The 21,928-nt window shown below is 41.0% G+C and overlaps 1 protein-coding gene across 9 annotated transcripts in view; it reads left to right on the top strand.

The window, feature by feature from the left end:
- Nucleotides 1–21,928, top strand: part of map4k3a (mitogen-activated protein kinase kinase kinase kinase 3a) — a 304,817-nt gene that overhangs the window by 78,623 nt on the left and 204,266 nt on the right. For all 9 annotated transcript variants that reach the window (XM_041213479.1, XM_041213499.1, XM_041213517.1 and 6 more), the window contains exon 2: nt 5,543–5,600. In XM_041213479.1, the coding sequence (XP_041069413.1) occupies nt 5,543–5,600 (58 nt within the window). The remainder of the gene's footprint in view (nt 1–5,542; nt 5,601–21,928) is intronic.

The raw sequence follows: 21,928 nt of genomic DNA on the forward strand, positions 1-21,928 counted from the left end.
GACTGCTGCAATAAATTACAGGAAGCTGTGAATAAACTTGCAGAATAGGCAAATAATTGGCAAATGAAGTTCAACCCAGATAAACGTCAAGTAGTTCATTATGGTAGGAGGAATAGGGAGGTCATGTTTCTTAGAAGATGCGAGCCTAGGTGGGGTAGAGGAACAAAGGAATTTTGGACCACAAACACACCAATCACTAAAAGTTGTGTCACAGGTTAGCAAACCAAACATGAGGCTTTACTTCTAGAAGGATAGAATTGAAAAATGGTGAAGGTACGCTAAACATGTATTGAACCTTGGTTAGGCCACACGTGGAGTACTCTGTGCTGTTCTGTTACTATGTTCTAAAAAGAATATAGAGGCACTGGATAGGGTTCAAAGATTTACAAGATGATGCCAGAAATGCGTGGGTATACATGTCTGGAAAAGATTGACAAGGTGGGTCTCTTTTACCTTGAAAAAGAAGGCTGAGTGGTGACCTAATAGGGGTTTTTAAAATTTGAAAGGGTTTGATAGAGCAGATACAGAGAGAATGTTTCTTCTTGTGGAGAAGAGCGTAACTAGAGAACATCAGTATAAGTAGTCACCGAGAAACTCAGCAAGGAATTCAGAAGAAATGTCTTCATCCAGAGTGGGGAGATTGTGGAACTTGTTACCAGGGGGAATGGAAAAGCAAGTCATATCTGACAAATGTAATAGCTCTTCAAGAAAGTGATGTAATTACTGTATTGATAAAGCAAATAGCGTGAATTTTGTCTATGGGTTTGAAGAAGGTATTCACTAAGGGGCTGCATGGGATAGTTAATGAACTTGGGGCACCTTGAATTAAATGGAATATGGCAGCATGAATGGGAATTTCATTATAGGAAGAATGCTTCACAGAATCAAAGAAGGAGGCCATATGACCCATCATGTCTGTGCTGACCCTTGAAAGAACAGTCATGTTCAGTCCCTCGCCTCCACTTTTTGTCTGTAATCCTGTAAGTTCCTCACCCTTAAGCATTTGTCCAGCTTCCTTTTTATGCTTTCAGCATCTTTTCTTATGGCGTGTTTAAGATCTTGACAACTCTGGTGGGAAAAAAATCTCCTCCGCTCTGTAACTATTGCTAATGATTTTAAATCTATGACGTTTTGGCTTATCAACCCAATTGTCGGAGGGAATAGTTTTTCTCTGTTCTCTTATCAAAATCTCCCATCACCTTGCAAACCTCTTAAACTTTTTTGCTCCAAGGAGAACAGTCCTAACTTTTCCAACCTCTCCATTTAACTGAAGTCCCTCCACAGGTAACATCCTGGTAAACCTTACAGTAATCAGCTCTACTTTAGCTTTGGCCTGGTTGCTGGTACCTGTGAAGCAAAGGTTAGGAGTCTGTACAACAGAAGCAGAAACACTGTAAAGTTTGAAGCTTCATGGCTCAGCTGCATGACTTCCTGTTTTTTACTGTGAATTACACTTGCCTGCACCAGATCAGCACACAAAGATCTCACTTGCTCCTAGAAGTGCTTCCTAAGTTTAAAGAGAGCTTTGGGCTCACTTTTGGCCCTCTTGTTATTTGCTGTCATCGATCCAGTGTGTCCAGGGCTGTCCCACCAGAGTTTCTTCTACACTGTTGCCTGAGAGGAGGGGGAGCCCGCAACCCCAAATGCTATCTCTGCAATCCCATCAGGGATCGTGGCCCATGGTTTGGTAAATCCTGCCTTAGGGAACTGGTGGCTCAGTGGGTTGCACATGGCTTCTTATCTTTTGGAACCAGTTCAAATCCAGCACAAATTGGTGAATTAAAAGTTTTCTCTTTTTTGCTAGCTGATAAGGTACTGTGCAAAATGAATTTGGATAGTTTCAACCTGGTTCTTAGTGAGCATGGACAAAATGGGTGCGCAATTCAGCATTAATTGGCAATCTCACTGAGAGACTGCAGGATTGCTGATGTGGGAAATGGGAAAGATAATACACTGGTGCAATCGGGGCTCTTGTTTGTGACTGAGAAACATTGTTGAATAGATTGGAGAACTTTGTGTACCTGGCTATGCTTGTGTATCTGGCTGTTCTGTTGTTATCTTAATTATCTTGATTCTGACAGTGGGTGCCTCAAATGTTTTAAACTCCTAAATCCAAAGTTACAGGCTTTTTTTGTTTGTTTGAAAGTTAAAATTAATTTTAATTACCAATAGCATTTATGATAGTAGCTGTTGTGTTAGTAGTTCTGCCTTCAAGAAGTCATACAAAGAAAAGTTCTGCCAGATCCATTTAAATGCTGAATCATGAGCAATATCATCGTTAACAAAGACTGAGTCAGAATGATCACGAGCATTATTCTTGTTTACTTGAAGATGACTCATTGACTTGATCTTACAATATCAATATTGTCTAAATTTAATTTTAACTCTGGCTTTTCACAGTAAAATATCAGAAGGGATAGATAGGATTCACATGACTACACTTGTGTGGCAGTCCAAACTCATGGATAAAAACAAAAAAACTGCGGATGCTGGAAATCCAAAACAAAAACAGAATTACCTGGAAAAACTCAGCAGGTCTGGCAGCATCGGCGGAGAAGAAAAGAGTTGACGTTTCGAGTCCACATGACCCTTCGACAGAACTTGCGTTCGAGTCCAAGAAAGAGTTGAAATATAAGCTGGTTTAAGGTGTGTGTGTGGGGGGCGGAGAGATAGAGAGACAAAGAGGTGGAGGGGGGGTGGGGGTGTGTGGTTGTAGGGACAAACAAGCAGTGATAGAAGCAGATCATCAAAAGATGTCAACGACAATAGTATAATAGAACACATAGGTGTTAAAATTAAAGTTGGTGATATTATCTAAACGAATGTGCTAATTAAGAATGGATGGTAGGGCACTCAAGGTATAGCTCTAGTGGGGTTTTTTTTATATATAATGGAAATAGGTGGGAAAAGGAAAATCTTTATAATTTATTGGAAAAAAAAAAAGGAAGGGGGAAACAGAAAGGGGGTGGGGATGGGGAAGGGAGCTTACGACCTAAAGTTGTTGAATTCAATATTCAGTCCAGAAGGCTGTAAAGTCCCTAGTCGGAAGATGAGGTGTTGTTCCTCCAGTTTGCGTTGGGCTTCACTGGAACAATGCAGCAAGCCAAGGACAGACATGTGGGCAAGAGAGCAGGGTGGAGTGTTGAAATGGCAAGCGACAGGGAGGTTTGGGTCATTCTTGCGGACAGACCGCAGGTGTTCTGCAAAGCGGTCACCCAGTTTACGTTTGGTCTCTCCAATGTAGAGGAGACCACATTGGGAGCAACGGATGCAACACCGATGATTACTTCGGTGCCGCTTCATGCTCTCGTCAGGACTTGGAAAAATTTATTAATTTTGCTTCCAATCTCCACCCCTCCATCATTTTCACGTGGTCCATCTCTGACACTTCCCTTCCCTTCCTTGACCTCTCTGTCTCAATCTCTGGTGATAGACTGTCCACCAATATCCATTACAAACCCACCGACTCCCACATCTATCTCGACTACAGCTCCTCACACCCTGCTTCCTGTAAGGACTCCATCCCATTCTCTCAATTCCTTCGCCTCCGTCGCATCTGTTCCGATGATGCTACATTCAAAAACAGTTCCTCTGACATGTCCTCCTTCTTCCTTAACCGAGGTTTTCCACCCACGGTCGTTGACAGGGCCCTCAACCGTGTCCGGCCCATCTCCCACGCATCCGCCCTCACGCCTTCTCCTCCCTCCCAGAAACATGATAGGGTCCCCCTTGTCCTCACTTATCACCCCACCAGCCTCCGCATTCAAAGGATCATCCTCCGCCATTTCCGCCAACTCCAGCATGATGCCACCGCCAAACACATCTTCCCTTCGCCCCCCTTATCGGCATTCCGTAGGGATCGCTCCCTCCGGGACACCCTGGTCCACTCCTCCATCACCCCCTACTCCTCAACCCCCTCCTATGGCACCACCCCATGCCCACGCAAAAAATGCAATACCTGCCCCTTCACTTCCTCTCTCCTCACCGTCCAAGGACCCAAACACTCCTTTCAAGTGAAGCAGCATTTCACTTGCATTTCCCCCAACTTAGTCTACTAAGTTGCTCCCAGTGTGGTCTCCTCTACATTGGAGAGACCAAACGTAAACTGGGCTACCGCTTTGCAGAACACCTGCGGTCTGTCCGCAAGAATGACCCAAACCTCCCTGTCGCTTGCCATTTCAACACTCCACCCTGCTCTCTTGCCCACATATCTGTCCTTGGCTTGCTGCATTGTTCCAGTGAAGCCCAACGCGAACTGGAGGAACAACACCTCATCTTCCGACTAGGGACTTTACAGTCTTCTGGACTGAATATTGAATTCAACAACTTTAGGTCGTAAGCTCCCTCCCCCATCCCCACCCCCTTTCTGTTTCCCCCTTCCCTTTTTTTTTCCAATAAATTATAAAGATTTTCCTTTTCCCACCTATTTCCATTATATATATAAAAAACCCCACTAGAGCTATACCTTGAGTGCCCTACCATCCATTCTTAATTAGCACATTCGTTTAGATAATATCACCAACTTTAATTTTAACACCTATGTGTTCTATTGTACTATTGTCGTTGACATCTTTTGATGATCTGCTTCTATCACTGCTTGTTTGTCCCTACAACCACACACCCCCACCCCCCCCTCCACCTCTTTGTCTCTCTATCTCTCCGCCCCCCACACACACACCTTAAACCAGCTTATATTTCAACTCTTTCTTGGACTCGAACGCAAGTTCTGTCGAAGGGTCATGAGGACTCGAAACGTCAACTCTTTTCTTCTCCGCCGATGCTGCCAGACCTGCTGAGTTTTTCCAGGTAATTCTGTTTTTGTTTTAGTCTAAACTCATGTCCTGCCAGACGTTAAACCACAACACCAACTGTCCTTTGGTCTCCAATTTTCCTTAAATTGGCCATCCCACAGGATGGCTAGTGCAGTCAGGGTACCTGTTTGATTTTTTTGCTACTGAGGCACTTTTTTGGGCCAACATAGAGGAATCTTTATACTAACAATCAAACTGTGCTATATATTACCTGGGAGTGCTTGATTCTGATAGGTATCCCATCACCTTGATGAAGATGAAGTTTACATGTGCAACAGGATATGGATTCATAACCTGTGTTCCTCCATAGTGACAATTTCTGACCTTGACCAATGAAAGTGAATTTTTGGATGAGAATTGTGAGCCATTTTGTCAAATCATCTGCTATTTAGTAAATGGCTTGTAAATGGGTTGGGGCTGATGTATGGAAAAAGCCAACTCAAGAAAAGGGAGAAAAACTTTTTGAATTCTTGCTCTGGAATAGAATATCACACCTTAAGTGCGAAAATTAAATAGACATTAGTTTATACAATTTGGGTGAGGTGAAAAAATTGGAGAAATGGCTCCCCCACTCCTTTTTTGTTACTGACACTTAATTGTACACTACTTTGGCTTGGAGAAAAAAGTTCCAATTTCAGAGATCCCAGCACTATATGCTGTAAGCTGTTAAGGATTTTTTTCTGGGTTGTGAATATGAATGCTCAAAAGTTGTCTTCTGTTTCCTGCTTTAGGCTCGAAATGTCAATACTGGAGAGCTGGCAGCCATTAAAGTTATTAAGCTGGAACCTGGTAAGTAATCTCGTTAGATAATAAAACTATCCTTTTAAGTTGCTTCTTGCAGATTGAATAAGGATAACATTGGCTTTGAAACTTACAGGAGTGCATTTGTCATGATATTAAATGTCTTTTAGCAAACACTTTTTACCTACGTTTCTTAGGTTTAAAGAAACTTGAGATAAATATTATGTGATGCACTAATACCATTAGCAAATGCAAATTTTATATAAGTATTCCTCCCCAATTTTTAACTCCTTCTGGTGGCACAATTCTTCAGATACCCTAGTCATGGGTGAGTTGTATTTGATATAAATTTCACTGCTGTGTCAATCTGCATATTGGAGGTCAAGAACAGGAATTTAAATATTTAAGGATAATTATAGACAAAGATGATCAAATCATCCTTTTAAATTATGGTTCCCATGATTCCTTGGGGCAATGGAAAATACAAGCAGAATATTGTCAGGTAGCTTGTACTGAAAATTTCAGCTTTTGCCATTATAGATAAATCTGAGCTTTACCCTGACGATTTCAACAGTGGTTTCTCATCACCCTTAGGAGTTGGACAGTGACTATTGTATGCTGTCTTTTGGAAGGAATGTGTTTAATAGGCCATGTGGTCAATTTTCATTCTATAACATTTTCCCATTCCATTTTATTAAGCTAAAATATCAGAATTGTCTTGAATAGAGAAGGGGAAAAATGTCAAGGTCAGCAAGACCCAAAATAAGATGTGTGTAAATAAATTGAATAACAACCGAGGTTGGAAAATATGTCATCTAGGATCTGCATGCAGGTGGTGGTCAAACACCAGGAAAGTTCATATGATACTGACAAAATAAAAGATAAGCAATTCATTAAAAAAAAGAAATAGAGATTGGGTTTTTCTGCTAACTGTAAAAGCACTATCTGAGCAAAATCACAAATGCAAAAGATCGGGGATTTTAAACGCAAGCCGGTTACTCCCCAAACTATTTACATTGTTGTTTTTTGCAATCATTGATGAATCAGAGCCTGTGACAAAACTAGCATGCCGTCAGGCCAAAATTGAGATTGTGCTGGTTTGGGGAAGGCTCTTTAAATTGAACTTTTTTTAAACATGCACCTTTTTAAAGGTTGATTCATATCAAAAAATACTTAATTTACTAAGAAACAGGCTGGTTTACACCAATGAACCTTATTAATTGTTTAGTATTCAGTAACTTTACATCAGGCACTTGTGGGTGGATCACTGTCCTAAAAATGTTTTTGAATAATCATTTTTAGCTGTATTAATAAAACTCCAGGTTACCAGTCTTAAATACAATAGTTCTTAATGGAAGGATAGAATGATCATCGTCTATCACTATCTGAATCCACTGGTTCATGGAAGAATTTACATTTGTTACTGTAAAAATTAATTTTAGCAGAAACTACGTGTAAGCTAACTAGTGCAATTTCAAGTTCATTTTTGTGTTATTTTCTGCTTGTACCCAAAGTGAAAACTAGTCCAAAACTGGTGGGGGATAAAAGGTAAATCAAGCCTTTGGCAATCTTCCTCTTTGTGCGACAATGGTTTGTGCTCTCATGGTATGTGTTAAATATCAGCTGATATGATTCAGGAACCCCCACTCTGGCATAGCAGCCTTTGCTGCAGAGGAAGGCAGTGGGCTGAGAAGGTCCAGGATTCACTGTCCCCTGTTTTCTCTGCCATTCTTCTTGGCCAGCTGAGCTTTCTGTTTCTCCTCGCCTTTTCCACTGCCTCTCCAAACAGTCAGCCTCTTGAAGTCCTGGCCATCGGCGGACAGACCCCAGTTGTCTGTGTCAGTGTTTGCCATTTTCATACCTCATTTGCATGTGTCATTGTAGTGGAGGTATGAATGTCCAGCAGAGCATGAGCCAATGGTCAGTTCACCATACAAAATGTCTTTGGCTATATGACTGTCATCCATCTGATGAATGTTTTCAAGCCAGCGCAGACATCGTTGGCTTAGCTTTGAGCATATGCTGATGGGGTTAGAATGCTTCAGGACCCCTGAGTTGGTGACCTAGCCCTGCCAAGTGATGCTGAGGATGCATCTGAGACAGTGAAGGTGGAAACTGTTCAGCCTTTTCTCCTGCCTACCATATACTGTTCAGGTGTAACTACTGTAGAGGAGGATGCAGGTTTGGTAGACTCGTAGTTCGGTGTTCTCCGTGAGGTTGCTTTGTTCCACGCTCCCTTACTCAGCTTGGACATAACAGTTGCAGCTTTTGCAATGCATGTGTTGATTTCAGCATCAAGTGACAGGTTGCTGGTTATTGTGGTGCCTAGACATGTGAAACAGTGGTGGTGGCGTGGTGGTGCTGTCACTGGACACTAATCCAGAGATCCAGGGTAATACTCTGGGGACCTGGGTTTGAATCCTGGCACAGCAGGTGGTAGAATTTGAATTCAATAAAAATCTGGAATTAAGAGTCTAATGATGACCATGAAACCATTGCTGATTGTTGTAAAAACTCACCTGGATCACTAATGTCCTTTTTTAGGGAAAGAAATCTGGCCTACATTTAACTCCAGACCCACAGCAATGTGGTTGATTCTTTAATGGCCCTTGTTCAGAGGATATTTGGGATGGGCAATAAATACTGGCCTAGCCAATGATGCCCACATCCCATGAATGAATGAAAAAACCTAGAATATTATATTGTCAATGCTGGTTGATGGTATGGCAACGTCCTGGACTGTGATATTGTCTTCCTGATGCAGATGGTCTTTACAGGCATGAAAGAGTCCTTGGTATAGAATGCCATTGCAGCATCAACAGCATAGAGTAACTCTGAGAGCTTGGGGCACTTTGGTCTTTGATCTCAGGTGGGCAAGGCTGGACAGCTTTGTCTGTTCTGATGTTAGTAGAAATCCTCTGTAGATGAACTGAAGGCATATGCCAACAGCAAAGAGAATAATATGATAACCATGTCAGTGCTAGAATGCAACCTTACTTGACCCTGCTGCAGAATTCGAAGGGTCCTGATGTTGCTCCATTATAGCTGACCTTAACAGCCATTTTGCCATGGAAAGAGGAGGTCACCCTGAGCAGCTTTGGAGCACAGCTGATTTTCTTCAGCTTAAGTAAGACTGCCTCTGCTCACATGGTCAAATGCCTTGGTGAGATTGATGAAGGCAATATGCAGTGGTCTCCTTTGTTCACGACTTTTCTTTTGCAACTGCTGGACTGAGATCATGTCAATTGTGGACCTTCCAGTTCTGAAACCACACTGGGATTTGGGATAATGGTAATGATATTAAAATCATTGATTTAGTTCAGACTGCAAATAATATTGGTGAAGATTAAAGTGGATTAAAGGCGAAACTTGCATGTGATTTACAAACATTGGAAGAACGTGTAGTTGTGATGTGCCGAAGGGCGGGTCCTCTGCTCATTTCTCCATGTCTTTAAAGTCTTGCACTTGGCTCTTCAGAACCTCCCATTTTCAATTTTAGTGGGCAATATGACGAGGGAAAAGAATATGTGAGGTGGTTTCCTGTTGCCTTCCTCGTGAGCTTAAAAGAAACATGAGTTCTTTTCCCAAAGGATCTTCTGCCTGTAGATAGCTGTTGTCCCTCAATTCTAGCTGTTATGCCATCACGACTGAAAATGCACTGTCCCTGTAGTTGGCCATAGCTCATAAATCTGAGCGTATGGGGTGACTTGCCAAAGGGCAGGGGTTACCACCCTTGACGTCTCAAATGACCCTCCTTCTCTAAGGATAATCAAAATTAAAAATGTTGACTATTAAATAGAAACCTATATGCTAGCTTAAAGAAGGATTAAAGAGAGAGAATATATATTAAAAAACTGGGCAAAGCCAGGGGAATGTTTGTGTGAACGGATAAATTGGTACTGAAATTAACATTATTGCTGCAGCTTAATCACTGAAAATTCATTTTCTTCCAAGAATCACTTTGATCTTTAACAGTGGCAATAATGACAAGCTCCACAAATAACAGGCACAGAAGCCAATAAGACAATCAGTTTTGTTGGTGGACTGAAGTCCACAAACATACTTGAAGATCATAATAGCTCTTCACATTAAAATAGATAGATCACATCTCACTTCTGTCAGTATGTATAGTAGTTCTTTTTGAAACACAAATTTGGTCTCCAGAGGTATGACAGAGCTCACTTTTTTGGCAATACATCTGATTCCATCAAGGTGTAATAACCCAATTGTAGAGGTCTACTGAAAAATATTTGAGGCAACATTGAATGGATGAAAAGATAAATTTATGATATGTGTTGTTGCTTTTGAAGCACATTTTCCAGAGATCTAAGAATAAGCATACAGATAGTGGTCCCCAGTGAAAAACTCATTTGAGGACCCCTACCCCCAGCCACTGCCATCCCTGGCAAATGCAACATAAATGTCAAACAGCTGACAAGTAAGCATGATGGCTGGTTGGCACCTAGATTTCACATAAGAGGAAGTTTATTGGCAAGTTGATGGATCGCTTCTGGCATTTATTTATGAACTGGTGTAAAGAAAAGTTGTCTTTTGCTGAACTTGACTGACTGACTAGATGCAATCCAAATGCATATCACACTTTTGCAAGGTAGTTGAATTATGTGTCAGACCTTGGAATGTAGAAGAATATTTCATTTCCTAGGGTACATACACTGTTGTTTGCTGAAGAACAGGCACTTTAATTCTTCGTCCCCTCTTTTATTCCCTTTTAATCATGTTTTGGCCTTCACCACAGTACTGAAACTGCCCTTATCAAAGTCTCAAATGACATCCTGTGTATCTGTGACTATCGTAAACTGTACCTCCTCATCCATCTCAACTTGCCTGGCGCCTTCGACATAGTTGACCACTACCACCATCTCAACGTTTCTAAATTCTCTTAGTTTATCAGGCTGCCAATTTGACATATTTGATGAGACAGTGGTGTAGTCGTAATGTCACTGGATTAGTAATGTAGAGGCAAAAACAGAAAATGCTAGAAAAACTCAGCAGGTCTAGCAGCATCTGTGGAGAGAGAAACAGTTAATGTTTTGAGTGTGTATGACCCTTCTAGTAATGCAGAGGCCCAGGCCAAGACTCTGGGGACATAGGTTCAAATCCCACCCTGGAATTTGGGTTCAATTAATAAAATCTGAAATTAAAAGCTGGTTTCAGTGATAGTTGTCGATTGTTTAAAAACCCATTTGGTTCTCTAATGCGCTTTAAGGGAGGCCCACTGCAATGTGGTTGACTCTTAACTGCCCTCTGCACTGGCCTTAGCGAGCCACTCAAATCAAGGGCAATTAGGAAAGGCCAACAAATGCTGGCCTTGCCAATGATTCCCAAATCCCATGAGAGTTGCTGCTGATACTGTCATCCATGCCCCTCTAGACTTGACTATTCTAGTTCTTTCCTGGCTGGCTCCCCATCTTCTATCCTCCATAAACTTGAGCTTATCTAAAACTCTACTGCTTGTATTCTAACTTGCGACAAATCCTATATGCCCATTACCTGTGTGCTTGCTGACCTATCTTGGCTCTTGGTCCAGCAATGTCTCATTTAAAATTCTCACCCTCGTTTTCAATTCCCTCCATGGTCTCACTCTTCAAATTCTCTACAATTTTCTCCAACCCCAAAAGCCTTTTACATCTGTGCTTCTCCAATTCTGAGCTCTTGCACATCTCTAATTTTTAATAGTTCCACTGTTGGTAGCTGTGTCTTCGGTTTCAAGGCCCTAAACTCTGGAATTCCTTCCTGAAACCTCTGTCTTTCTCCTCTTTTTTAGGAAACTCCTTTTAAAATGTACCTTTTTGAGAAGCTTCTGGTGATGTGACCTGGTATCTCCTCTTGTGGCTTGGTGGCAAATTTTAATTTCTTTGGCACTTGGGACATTTTATTGGGTTAAGGGTGCAATATAAATGCATGTTATTGTTTATTCATATTGACCTCAGTTGAGAATTGGACATTAAAGGCATTATATAAATTGTGGTAATGCAATAAAACATCCCAAGGAGCTTCAGAGGAGCGTTATAAAACAAAAGATGACACTGAGCCACATGAAGATATATTAGGTCAGATGACCAAAGCTTGATCAGAGAGGAAGGTTTAAAGGGGAAAGTGCGATAGAGGTGCAGGGAGGGAATTCCACAGCTTAGCTCATAGGAATATAAGTGCTGCCATCAGTGATGGAGTGATTAAAATCGGGTTCCTCAAGAGATGTGAATCAGATGAGCCCAGATAGCTGAGGGTTGTAGGCCTCGAGGAATTTACAGAGATAGAGAGTAGCAAGGTCATGGAAGGATTTGAAGACTAGGATGAGAATTTTAAAGTCAAAAAATTTCTTGACTGGGTGCCACTGTAGGTCAACGAGCACAGGAGTGATAGATGATCGGGATTTTGTCCGAGTTTAGACATGGCAGCAGAGTTTTGGATGGCCTCAAGTTTGCAGAACGTTGGAGACCAGCCAGGATGATGTCAGAGTAATCAATTCCAGAAGTAACAAAGGCAGCAAATGGTTGGCACAGAGTACGTTGATTTCAGTAGCTTGTGGTGACAGAATTCTGCTGTCTATCCAAAGTGTTAGGGGACACTTCCCCTTGCTGGTCCATCTTCCATCTGGAGGTGGCGACAGTCTGATGAGGATTTCAGCAGCAGATGAGTTGAGATCAGAAAAGTCAGATGAAGAAGGTAGAAATAGACAGTCTTGATGATGACACACACATGTGGTCACAAACTTACCTCAGGGTTGCAAAGCAAACTGGTTTAGCCTTACTGTTACCAGGGAGAATCATGAGGTCGGTAGCTAGGGAATGGTGTTTGGAGCAGGGGTTGAAAACGATGCCTTTAGTCTTTCAATAGCTAATTGGAGGAAATATCTGCTTATTCAGTACTAGATGTCGGATAAGCAGTCTGATAATTTAGTTACTATGGAGGAACTGAGAGAGGTGATGGTGAGTAGAGCTAGGTGTAGTCAGCTTGCATACAGAAATTAATGCTGCGCTTTTAGGTATCACTGAAGAGCAGCAGATTGATTGAAAATTGGAGGGATCCTGAGGATAGATCGTTGAGGGGAACACCAGAAGTACTGGTGCAAGAGCAGGAAGAGAAGCCATTGCAATTGATAGACTGGCTACAATTCAGTAGGACTGGAAACAGGTGAGAGCAGTCCCATCAAGCTGGAAGGTAATGGAGAGGCTTTGGGGAAGGATGGTGTGATCAACCATGTCTAAGACTACAGACAGGTCAAGAAGAATGAAGAGGGTTGGTTTACCTTTGTCAAACTCATGGAAGATGTTTTGCTGTGGATTTTTTTTCAAAAGAGCTATTTTATTACTGTGGGAGGGACAGAAACTAATTTGAAGGGATTCAAACATGGAGTTTTGGGAAAGATTGTCATGATTTGGGAGGTGCCTAGACATTCAAGGACTTTAGAGAGGAAAGGGAGGTTGGGTTTGGGGCGATAGTTTACAAGGATGGTGAAATTAAGGTTTGGTTTTTTGAGAAGGCAATGATGGTAGTTTTAAGGGAGAGAGGAACAAGACCGTTAACAATATCAGCTAATATGGAGATCAGGAAGGGAAGTTGGGTGATCAGTTTAGTGGGAATAAGGTAGAGGGAGCAGGAGGTGGGCCTTGTGTACAAGATGAGCTTGGAGAGGTCACGAGTGGAGGTTGGAGACAAAACTAAAGAAAGGTCTAGTGTTCAGAGCCAGAGGGAATTTTTAGTTTGAACAATCGACTAGTGAAAGGGGGAGAGGCAGCAGAGGTAGCCGATTGGATGGCCTTGATCTTAGTGACAAAGAAGTCCATGAGCTCTTTGCACTTATTGTTGAAGGCGAGGGTGGAGGAGATTGGAGAGAGGGGTTTAAGAAAGCAGTTTTCTTAGAGAAAAGAAGCTGGGGTTATCTTTTCTTTCCAGGATGATCTTGGAATAGTGAGTAGTTTATAACAGACAAGAGTAGGACCCAATTGTGCTTACCAGCCTTTTCTAGTCAGTGCAATTCCTTAATCAACAAGAACAGTATTGAGAACGTCTTTAAATGTCAACTTTTTAGCCAAACCCAGTGGAAACTGGGGGCCTTTATGAGAACGAGTCTTTCTTTTTTTGCTGTAAACAATTTCAAATCCTCTTGAAGTTGTTGGATTTATAGAGGGAAATCAGATTTTAGCCTGTAAAGTTCCTGTAAGCCTTGTACAGTGGTAGCGTCCCTATCTCTGGGCCAGAAGCTCTGGGTTGAAGTCCCACTTCAGGACTTGATGGCCACAGAAGGTGCTTTCGCAATATGGCCAAACAGTTTGATTATCAGCCTGCAAAACCTTCCAATATGCCTGATGGCAGGCGATAAGAGTGGAAGAGTTTCCTAGTAGCCATACTGCAAAAGACAAGGCAAGCCACTGCAGTGCTCTGCCAAGCATAATTATGGACCAATCCTGTGGAAGTCACAGTTGTCAACATTCTCTGAGGGCTTGATACCTGAAGAAGGAGGAGGAAAGTTCCTGTGCTTTATCTGTTATTTATTTTGACTTCTGGCCTTTCTGGTTTGGACCAACCCCATCAACTCAAAGCTGATAGAATTTGAATCAGATGCAGCCAATTGTGACTACCATGTTGTTTAAAAGGACGATAATTAGTGACTTTTTTTCCTCCGTGGAATGAGTGCTTATTTCCTATTGTACGTGAAGATTAAATCAACTGTCACTTTCCACCTTTCAGATGAGAGAAAGTTCGTTACAAAAATATTTCCACAACTTTAATCTCATCCTGTTGTAGTTTATGATTGGTCTATTCTTTGATTAGCATTCTGTATATTATAGTGATTCCAGTGTAAATCAGACTTCTGTTTGAGAGAAGGTTGGAACCAACATGATAAATTATCCATATTTACAACTTTACAGGCTCAAGGAGGTGATTGTTAATCATGCAGGTTTTTCAGTGCAACTTGTGCCTTTTATAACAGCCAAAAGTAATTGTTGATTTTAAGTGTGTAGAACACAGTATCAACATAAAAATGATCTTCATGTTCAAGACTGAAATGAATGTGCCAGTTGTATTGGAAATTGTTGCCAGATTGATAATCAATGTAAAGTTATCGTTGTTGTTATGTAGTTACTTAACCAGTCAACCACCCAATATATTACTGAGGCATTTTAGTTCAAATTGTATTCCACCTTACACTGTCACAGTTTACACTGTGACTTCATAACAAAGCTTTTCTCCACCGTAAATTTGCTTTACACCCTGATTGCGTATATACAGCTGGATTACAGATCAGTTAGTTCATCTTTTGTATATTTTGTATTCTTTTGTACTGTTGCAATCATACTTTCCACTGCATCATTGAGGTGAAGGATGTAATTCCTAGTCTGAACGCATTTGTGACTGATCCTTTGCAATGTTGTTGTGCACATGCTAACAAAGAAGTAAAAATATAAAGTTTGGAATTCTGTTAACTATAACATGTTATGAAGGTATAGGCCAAATCAAAATCTCCACAAAAGGGAAGAGAGCTCAGTGGCTGCATACCTCATGAATCAGAAATGACTTGCATGTTTCATAGGAAGCATGAGTTTTGCTTGTGCAAATAAAACCCAAATGAAATTTTTTGCCAGTCAAGAAAAGGAAGTGATTGTTTCTGATGTTCTACACGGGGTGCTTTTTGGGGGGGAAAAGTAGGAAGGGAATTTGCGGCCTGGTTTATGGGAAACTTGTGCTTGACAATGAAAAGGGAAAAGCATGTAGTTAGCAGTGTTTGAGGAAGGAGCGATGAGATGTTTGGCTTTGTTCAAAAATAAATCTGATAGTGGACTTTGTGGGAGGTGCTCTCGAATAAGTCACTGCTTTGAGTTGTAGTTGTCCACCATGTGCTGCACTAGAGAGAAGTTTGACATGAGCTTAATTCTGAAATGGTACTGGCCATTGTGGGGTTTATCTCCCTTTTTATCATCCATTTTAATGGGACTACGTAATCTTGTAAATATAGTTCACAAAATTGGTTTTGAGTTTTCTCAAGATCTCCTGTTTCCTTATCTTATGATTTTGCCTAGAATTACATAGAATGTATAGCACAGAAACAGGGCATTCAGCCAGACTGGTTCATGTCAGTGTGTATGCACTACATGAACCTCTTCCCACTCTTCATCATTCTAACCCAATCAGCATAACCTTCTGTTCCTTTCTTCCATGTGTCTTGATCTAGTTTTTCCTTAATTGCATCTATGCTATTCACCTCAACTACTCTGTAAAAGTTATTTCTGCATTCTAATCACTCTCTGGTTTCTTCCACAATCATTTTGCAGGCTCTGATGGAGGCAGTGCTGGGGCCTTGGGGCTCATTCCTTTAGACAATGCCCTTTGAATCACAGCAAGCAAAAAAAATCGCACGCGGCATGTCATGGGGATGTCACGGAGCCAATCCCAGGCTGGCCCTCTAGAGTCTCCGTATTACTGTTGGCACTGCTGCCGAGGAGGAGGAATTGGCATCTCACAGTTTGGGAACTCCTGGCTTAGGCCGTCAGATCATCATAATATGGTACAAAAATAGGCCCGGTGAGACACATTAAGAAAGGCTGCAGGAAAGGCATGTGACCTGTGGGTTGAATATTAATGAATTGAAGCAATAGAGATTAAACTGAGGAACATAAAAGGGGCACTGTCACTGCTGTGAGTATACTATAGGCTTGCAAGGAATCCGAGGGAGATGAAAAGAAAATATGTCGTAAAATTGCTGAAAGTACAGAAACAAATGGCAGTATTAGGGGATTTCAACCATCAAAATATTAACTAGGATAAATTCATTGTTAAAGGTTCAGAGAGTGCAGAAAACTTAACATCTATTCAGAACTTTTTTGCCAATAGATGGAAAGCCCAACTAGAGAAGGGACAGTTCTGGACTTTGTTTTAGGAAATGGAGCTGGTCAGGTGGAAGGAACATCACTGAGGAAGAGCATTTTATTGGTATTGATCATAATTCAGGTGGATTTAGAGTATTATGGAAAAGGATAAAGATAGATCAAGAGTCAGATTTAAATTGGGGTAAGGACAATTTTACTAAGCTGTGATGTCGTTTGGTAAAAGTGTACTGGAAACAGCTATTTGAGGCAAATCAGTGTCAGACCAGTGCAAGGCATTGAAGGATAAAAAGGGTTCAGAACAAATATGTTCCCACAAAGGCCTCCCTGAATGTCAAAGAGCTTACAGAATAGGATAGGAAAAAAGGAAAGCTTATGTCAGATTCTAAGAGCTCAATACTGCAGAAAGCCTAGAGGAGTATAGAAAGTACAAGGGTAAATTAAAAAGGAAATTAGGAAAGTAGAGAGAGGGCATGGAAAAAAATGTTGGCAAGTCAAATAAAGGGAACCCCAAAGATGTTTTATAAATATAAAAGAGGAAGATGACAACTATGGGAAGATTAGGGCCAATCAGAGATCAAAAAGGTAACTTGTGTATGAAGGCGCTGATTAGGTTACGCGACTGTTTGTCACACCCAGCACGATATGACATTAATGCGAATCCACAGCTCTAAATGTTGTCTCCATTAAAAATAGTGTTAAATCAAAATGACTTAAAGTGGGGCCACTTAAAAGTGAAGACTTGCTATATGTCCCTTGTAGTGACTCCCACATTTCACTGTATTAGCCTTTTGGTGCTGCCTTATTTTTGGAATGAGGATAAAACAGCAACCACAAAGCCAATTATAATGAATAACAGTATTTTGGAGAATAAATAGGACCGGTAATTGAGCTATATAAAGGTCCTGTACAAAATTCTGGGTCAAAATCCTGGAACGCCCTTCCTAACAGCACAGCAGGTGTACCTACACCACATGGACTGTAGCAGTTTAGGAAGGCAGCTCACTATTACCTTCTCAAGGGCAATTAGGGATGAGCAATTAAAATGCTGGCTAAGCCAGCGATGCCCACATCCCATGAACAAAAAAAAAAAGCCCTTTTTTGTGCATCATACATGTATGGTTGTAAGTGAGAGCTGATTTGAATACAGTAATCATTAGCTTGTCATGACTACTGAGCTCAGACAAATTGGGCTTGGAGAATTTTAGATTAGCTGGCAATGCTTGTGTTGTGGCTCAGAACTTTAAATTTGGTCACTTTGAAGTTTAAGAGCTGGAAAAAAAATATTTTCTAGACAAATGATACTCAATGTAATTTGTGCTGCTGAATCTATACCTGGCAAACTACACTCTTATGATCAAATATATATTCTTGTTACATGAAGCATTAGGGTTTGACTGAAGGTGATTGGAGTGAAAAATTGGAACCTGGTCTTGGTGAAACACAAAATACTTAGAGAAATTTGTAATAGAGTACCAAGTTTTCTTGCCTCAGTGCACTGTTCAGTATTTTTGTTTGTGCAAAATGGCCTGCTGCAAGTGGCCTGGTGTTCTGACGATTGATTTGGTTCTTTCAAAAAAAATTGCCATCTTGTGACAATGCAGCTTTCTACATAAGCATGTTGTAAAGCTGAGTCATGTACTTCACTGGACAAATCATGTCACATTGTTCTGATTATGGAGTTGTTCAAATCTATAATCAGTTGCATGACAAAATTCAGACCACCATAAGCCCTGGTGAGGCCATACGAATCTGAGACTGTCTGTAATGGATATTTTGGGGCAAAAAAAAGTTTCTCTGTTCTGTGTTTGTAGATTACAATCTAATCAGCAAGATGGTGATCCATGATTTGATCTGTGATGTACTGGAAACTAGGATAGTGTATTTTTTGTTTAGAAAACTTGAGGCAAAATGGAAAGTACAGCTTGACGAGTGAAATTCATTTGTGCTGTAGCACGGTTGGGAGCTCGAGGATGGGAGAAGGAGACGTTGCAAATGAAGATTGCTGAAAAAAACATGTCTAAGCTTCTCGTCATGCACGCATCAGGACACTCGTGAGGCTATCAATATAAGGGGGAAAAGCACAATTTACTGTATGTGAAGAGAGTGCTGATTGGTTGGGAAGTGGTGTTGTCATGGAGAATGTACCATTGGTGGTAACTGACAGTTAACTACCAAGCATTATTTGAAATTTAAACCAGGCGACTTGACCCTGATTGGTCAAAGCATTGCCCTGAGGAATGTGTCAGCGAATAGCTGTCACTCATTTTCTTTAGGTGAAACAGGTGCAATGTGTGTACCTGTTCTTTCTGTCTACAAAGAACAGGACCCTGTGTGTTAATATATGTAGCTTCCAGTACACACATGTGCTACATTGTGAGTCCGACTGGCAATCTTAAATTGGCTGTCAGCGTAATTCTTAGCACATTAGATAACATTTGCTAAATAGTCCTCAATTGCAGAATTACATGTAATGTTGGACACTGCTATGTGCTTTGCAAGCGCAGGCTGGTTGTGTATAGTCTGCACCTTGCCTGTTGCGAACAGCGGTTGGGACATGCTGTTTGATACGATCTGCCAGCCTTTGGCACATATGGTCCACATACCTAGCATCACACTGGCACTGAAATTCGTATACCATATTACTTATTTGTGTGATAAGCAGAACGTCTTTTTGTCTTGATGGTAGCATCCTGTTAGTGGTGAATATCAGTCGTGTTGCTACTGCATAGTAGCAGCGTGAAACAGCTAGCTTCACCTGTTGCTCAAATTTTTGAGACATCTTGACCTTTCAGGGTAATTTGAGGTAGACTGGGCACTTTTCAGGATTGAAAGTTGATGGCCTTAGTCTGTTCATGAGTTTACTTGATAAACAGTGTGAAATAATGTGGCCAAGGTAGCCATTATCCTGCAAGGTGTCTTTGATGTGCCCTATTTCAGCATCCAGCATTAAGATTGTCAGTTGGGCTTGCAGTGTGGCACATTTTGTGTGTACTGGAAGCTACATATATTAATACACAGGGCCCCTGTTCTTTGCAGGCAGAAAGAACATGAATATTGTGCCTGTTTCAGCTAAAGAAAATAAGTGACAGCTGATCCATTCCTCAGGGCAATGCCTTGACCAATCAGGATCAAGCTGTCTCGTTTAAATTTCAAACCATGCTTGGCAGTTAACTGTCAGTCACCATCACTGGTGCATTCTCCATGGCAACGCCGCTTGCCAACCAATCAGCAACCTCTTCATATGCAGTATAAATTGTTGTTTTCCCCTGAGTGCAAGATGAAAAGCTTAGACATGTCTCTTTCAGCAATACTCAAGTTCTGTACTACCAAACAACTATGTAGCAAATACTTCAGGAACTGAAGCAAAGAGGAATAGTGAAGTTTATAGGCAGTAATGGAAGAGGAGAGGGAAGTAATAGTGGAAGAAAATATTTACATTACCTTTTAAGTAAACAGGGTCTACATTGCATGAACAGAAAAATAGGATTAGATACAATATGGAGCTTGCACCAGTAAAGGCATGATGAACCAAATGGCTTCTTCCTTTATTAGAATTTACCTGATTCTGTGTATATTTGTATTGTAAGAGAAATCCATAAACAAAAATGCAAATGCTAGAAATCAAAGATATTTTCTAGATAATGGTTGCTTCAATCAGCGCCCTGATTAAAGTTATTTTCTTTACCCTATTTTGTACTGCAGTTTGCAGACTAAAACAAGTCATTGTAACTGAAACAAATTTATTTAGGAAAGGAATAGCCAATCTTTTGAGTTTAAGAACTAGAAACAAAATGTTTTATTAAATGCAGTTTATGCTGTGCAAGCCGCACCTAAAGAGTATCTTTTGGGTGAAATACATAGTTTTTGTGCGATATGAACATTAAGGTTTGACTGAAGGTGACAAGATATCAAAAGGCTGCAAATGTTCTCGTGTGTTACAACTCATATCCTGTGGGGGCAATTCCAAATGTTGCTCTCCAGTATTATTGCCTCTACAGTCCTTGAGCTTTTTTGTGTTCAGGTTACTGTTACTGGTGAGAATCATAAATCTGCAGTCTTTTGGAACTCCATTATATGCATTTAAATTAATATTACTAAGTATACACACTACTATTCCGGTATAACCTTAGCACACGTTTTTGTTCAATAGAATTGTGACTTTAAAAAATCCAGTAAGTTTTTTGAATTGAAATCAACAGTTCTGGAAACAAAAGGTAAAGAAAATTCTGCTAAATAATGAAATATCACGTGTGCTACTGTGATATTCTCACTGATGACAACAAAAATGCACTTCCTTTGTACAAGGTATAGGCAGCCACAGTAATCAGTTGCAACTTTTAAGAGCATTTATTTTTCAATGTTTTCTTGAAATCCACATTGTACCTGGCTGTGTATAAACAACATGTCAGGACAGATCTCTGCTTTGATATTTAATGTCAGGAGACAAAAAATGTGCATTTCTGAAATGAGCTTAAATCAAGTGAAGATCAGTAATCTTGATGTTTGTGTGCTTCTCACATGGTGCAACTCTGAAAATTTCAATACCCCCTCATGATTTTAAGCTTATTGTCTTGCAGTTTGATCATTTCCAAGAGGAGCTTCAGCGATGGCCAATAGGGACATTGAGCATTCTGTATCAGTATTGAATTGGTCGACCAGAAATCTTGCACCGTCTTTTCAACTCCAGACCCTTAAAACGTTGGACAAAATTGTTGAAGACAGAGGGGAAACATTTGTAATGCTTGTAGCTTTGTTGTTCTTTTGCACACTTGACAGACTTTAGTTCAGTTGGAGATGCTGTCTTTTTGGATGAGAGCCCCCCCTCAGCTGGATGTTAAAAGATTTGAAGGCATTTTAAAGCAGGGGTGTTTTTCAGGTATCCTGGCCAACATCTGTTTATTTGTGGAAGTTAGCTGTGTGCAAATTAGTTGCTACATTTTCAACATTACAACAGCAACTACACTTCAAAATGCTTCATTGTAGTTAGTTGTTTGGACCCACCACTGAGATCATGAAAGGTGCTATAAAAATGCAAGTCTTTTGAGTGGGGAATCAATCACTTTGACTTTCTGCATCTGAGTCTGAAATAACAATCTAGTTTACAAAGAACTTTGCATCAGTTCAGGTAAAGATGTCACTTTTGGATTTATGGAGCAAAGTAAAATGTGTTGAGATGTTTTGCCATTATCAAAACCAAATTTGACAGCAAACCATAGGAGGAGATCTTAGGACAGGTGACGTGGTCAAAAATTTGATTGAAGAAGTCATTTTTAAGGAGTGTTTCTCTCGCGCTCTATCTCTCGGGCACCCTCTCCCTCCCTCCCTCTCCCTCCCTCCCTCTCCCTCCCTCCCTCTCCCTCCCTCCCTCCCTCCCTCTCTCTCTCCCCCTCTCTCTCTCCCCCTCTCTCTCGCTCTCCCCCTCTCTCTCGCTCTCCCCCTCTCTCTCGCTCTCCCCCTCTCTCTCGCTCTCCCCCTCTCTCTCGCTCTCCCCCTCTCTCTCGCTCTCCCCCTCTCTCTCGCTCTCCC

Source organism: Carcharodon carcharias, chromosome 2 (genome assembly GCF_017639515.1).
Source record: "Carcharodon carcharias isolate sCarCar2 chromosome 2, sCarCar2.pri, whole genome shotgun sequence".
Taxonomy (NCBI): domain Eukaryota; kingdom Metazoa; phylum Chordata; class Chondrichthyes; order Lamniformes; family Lamnidae; genus Carcharodon; species Carcharodon carcharias.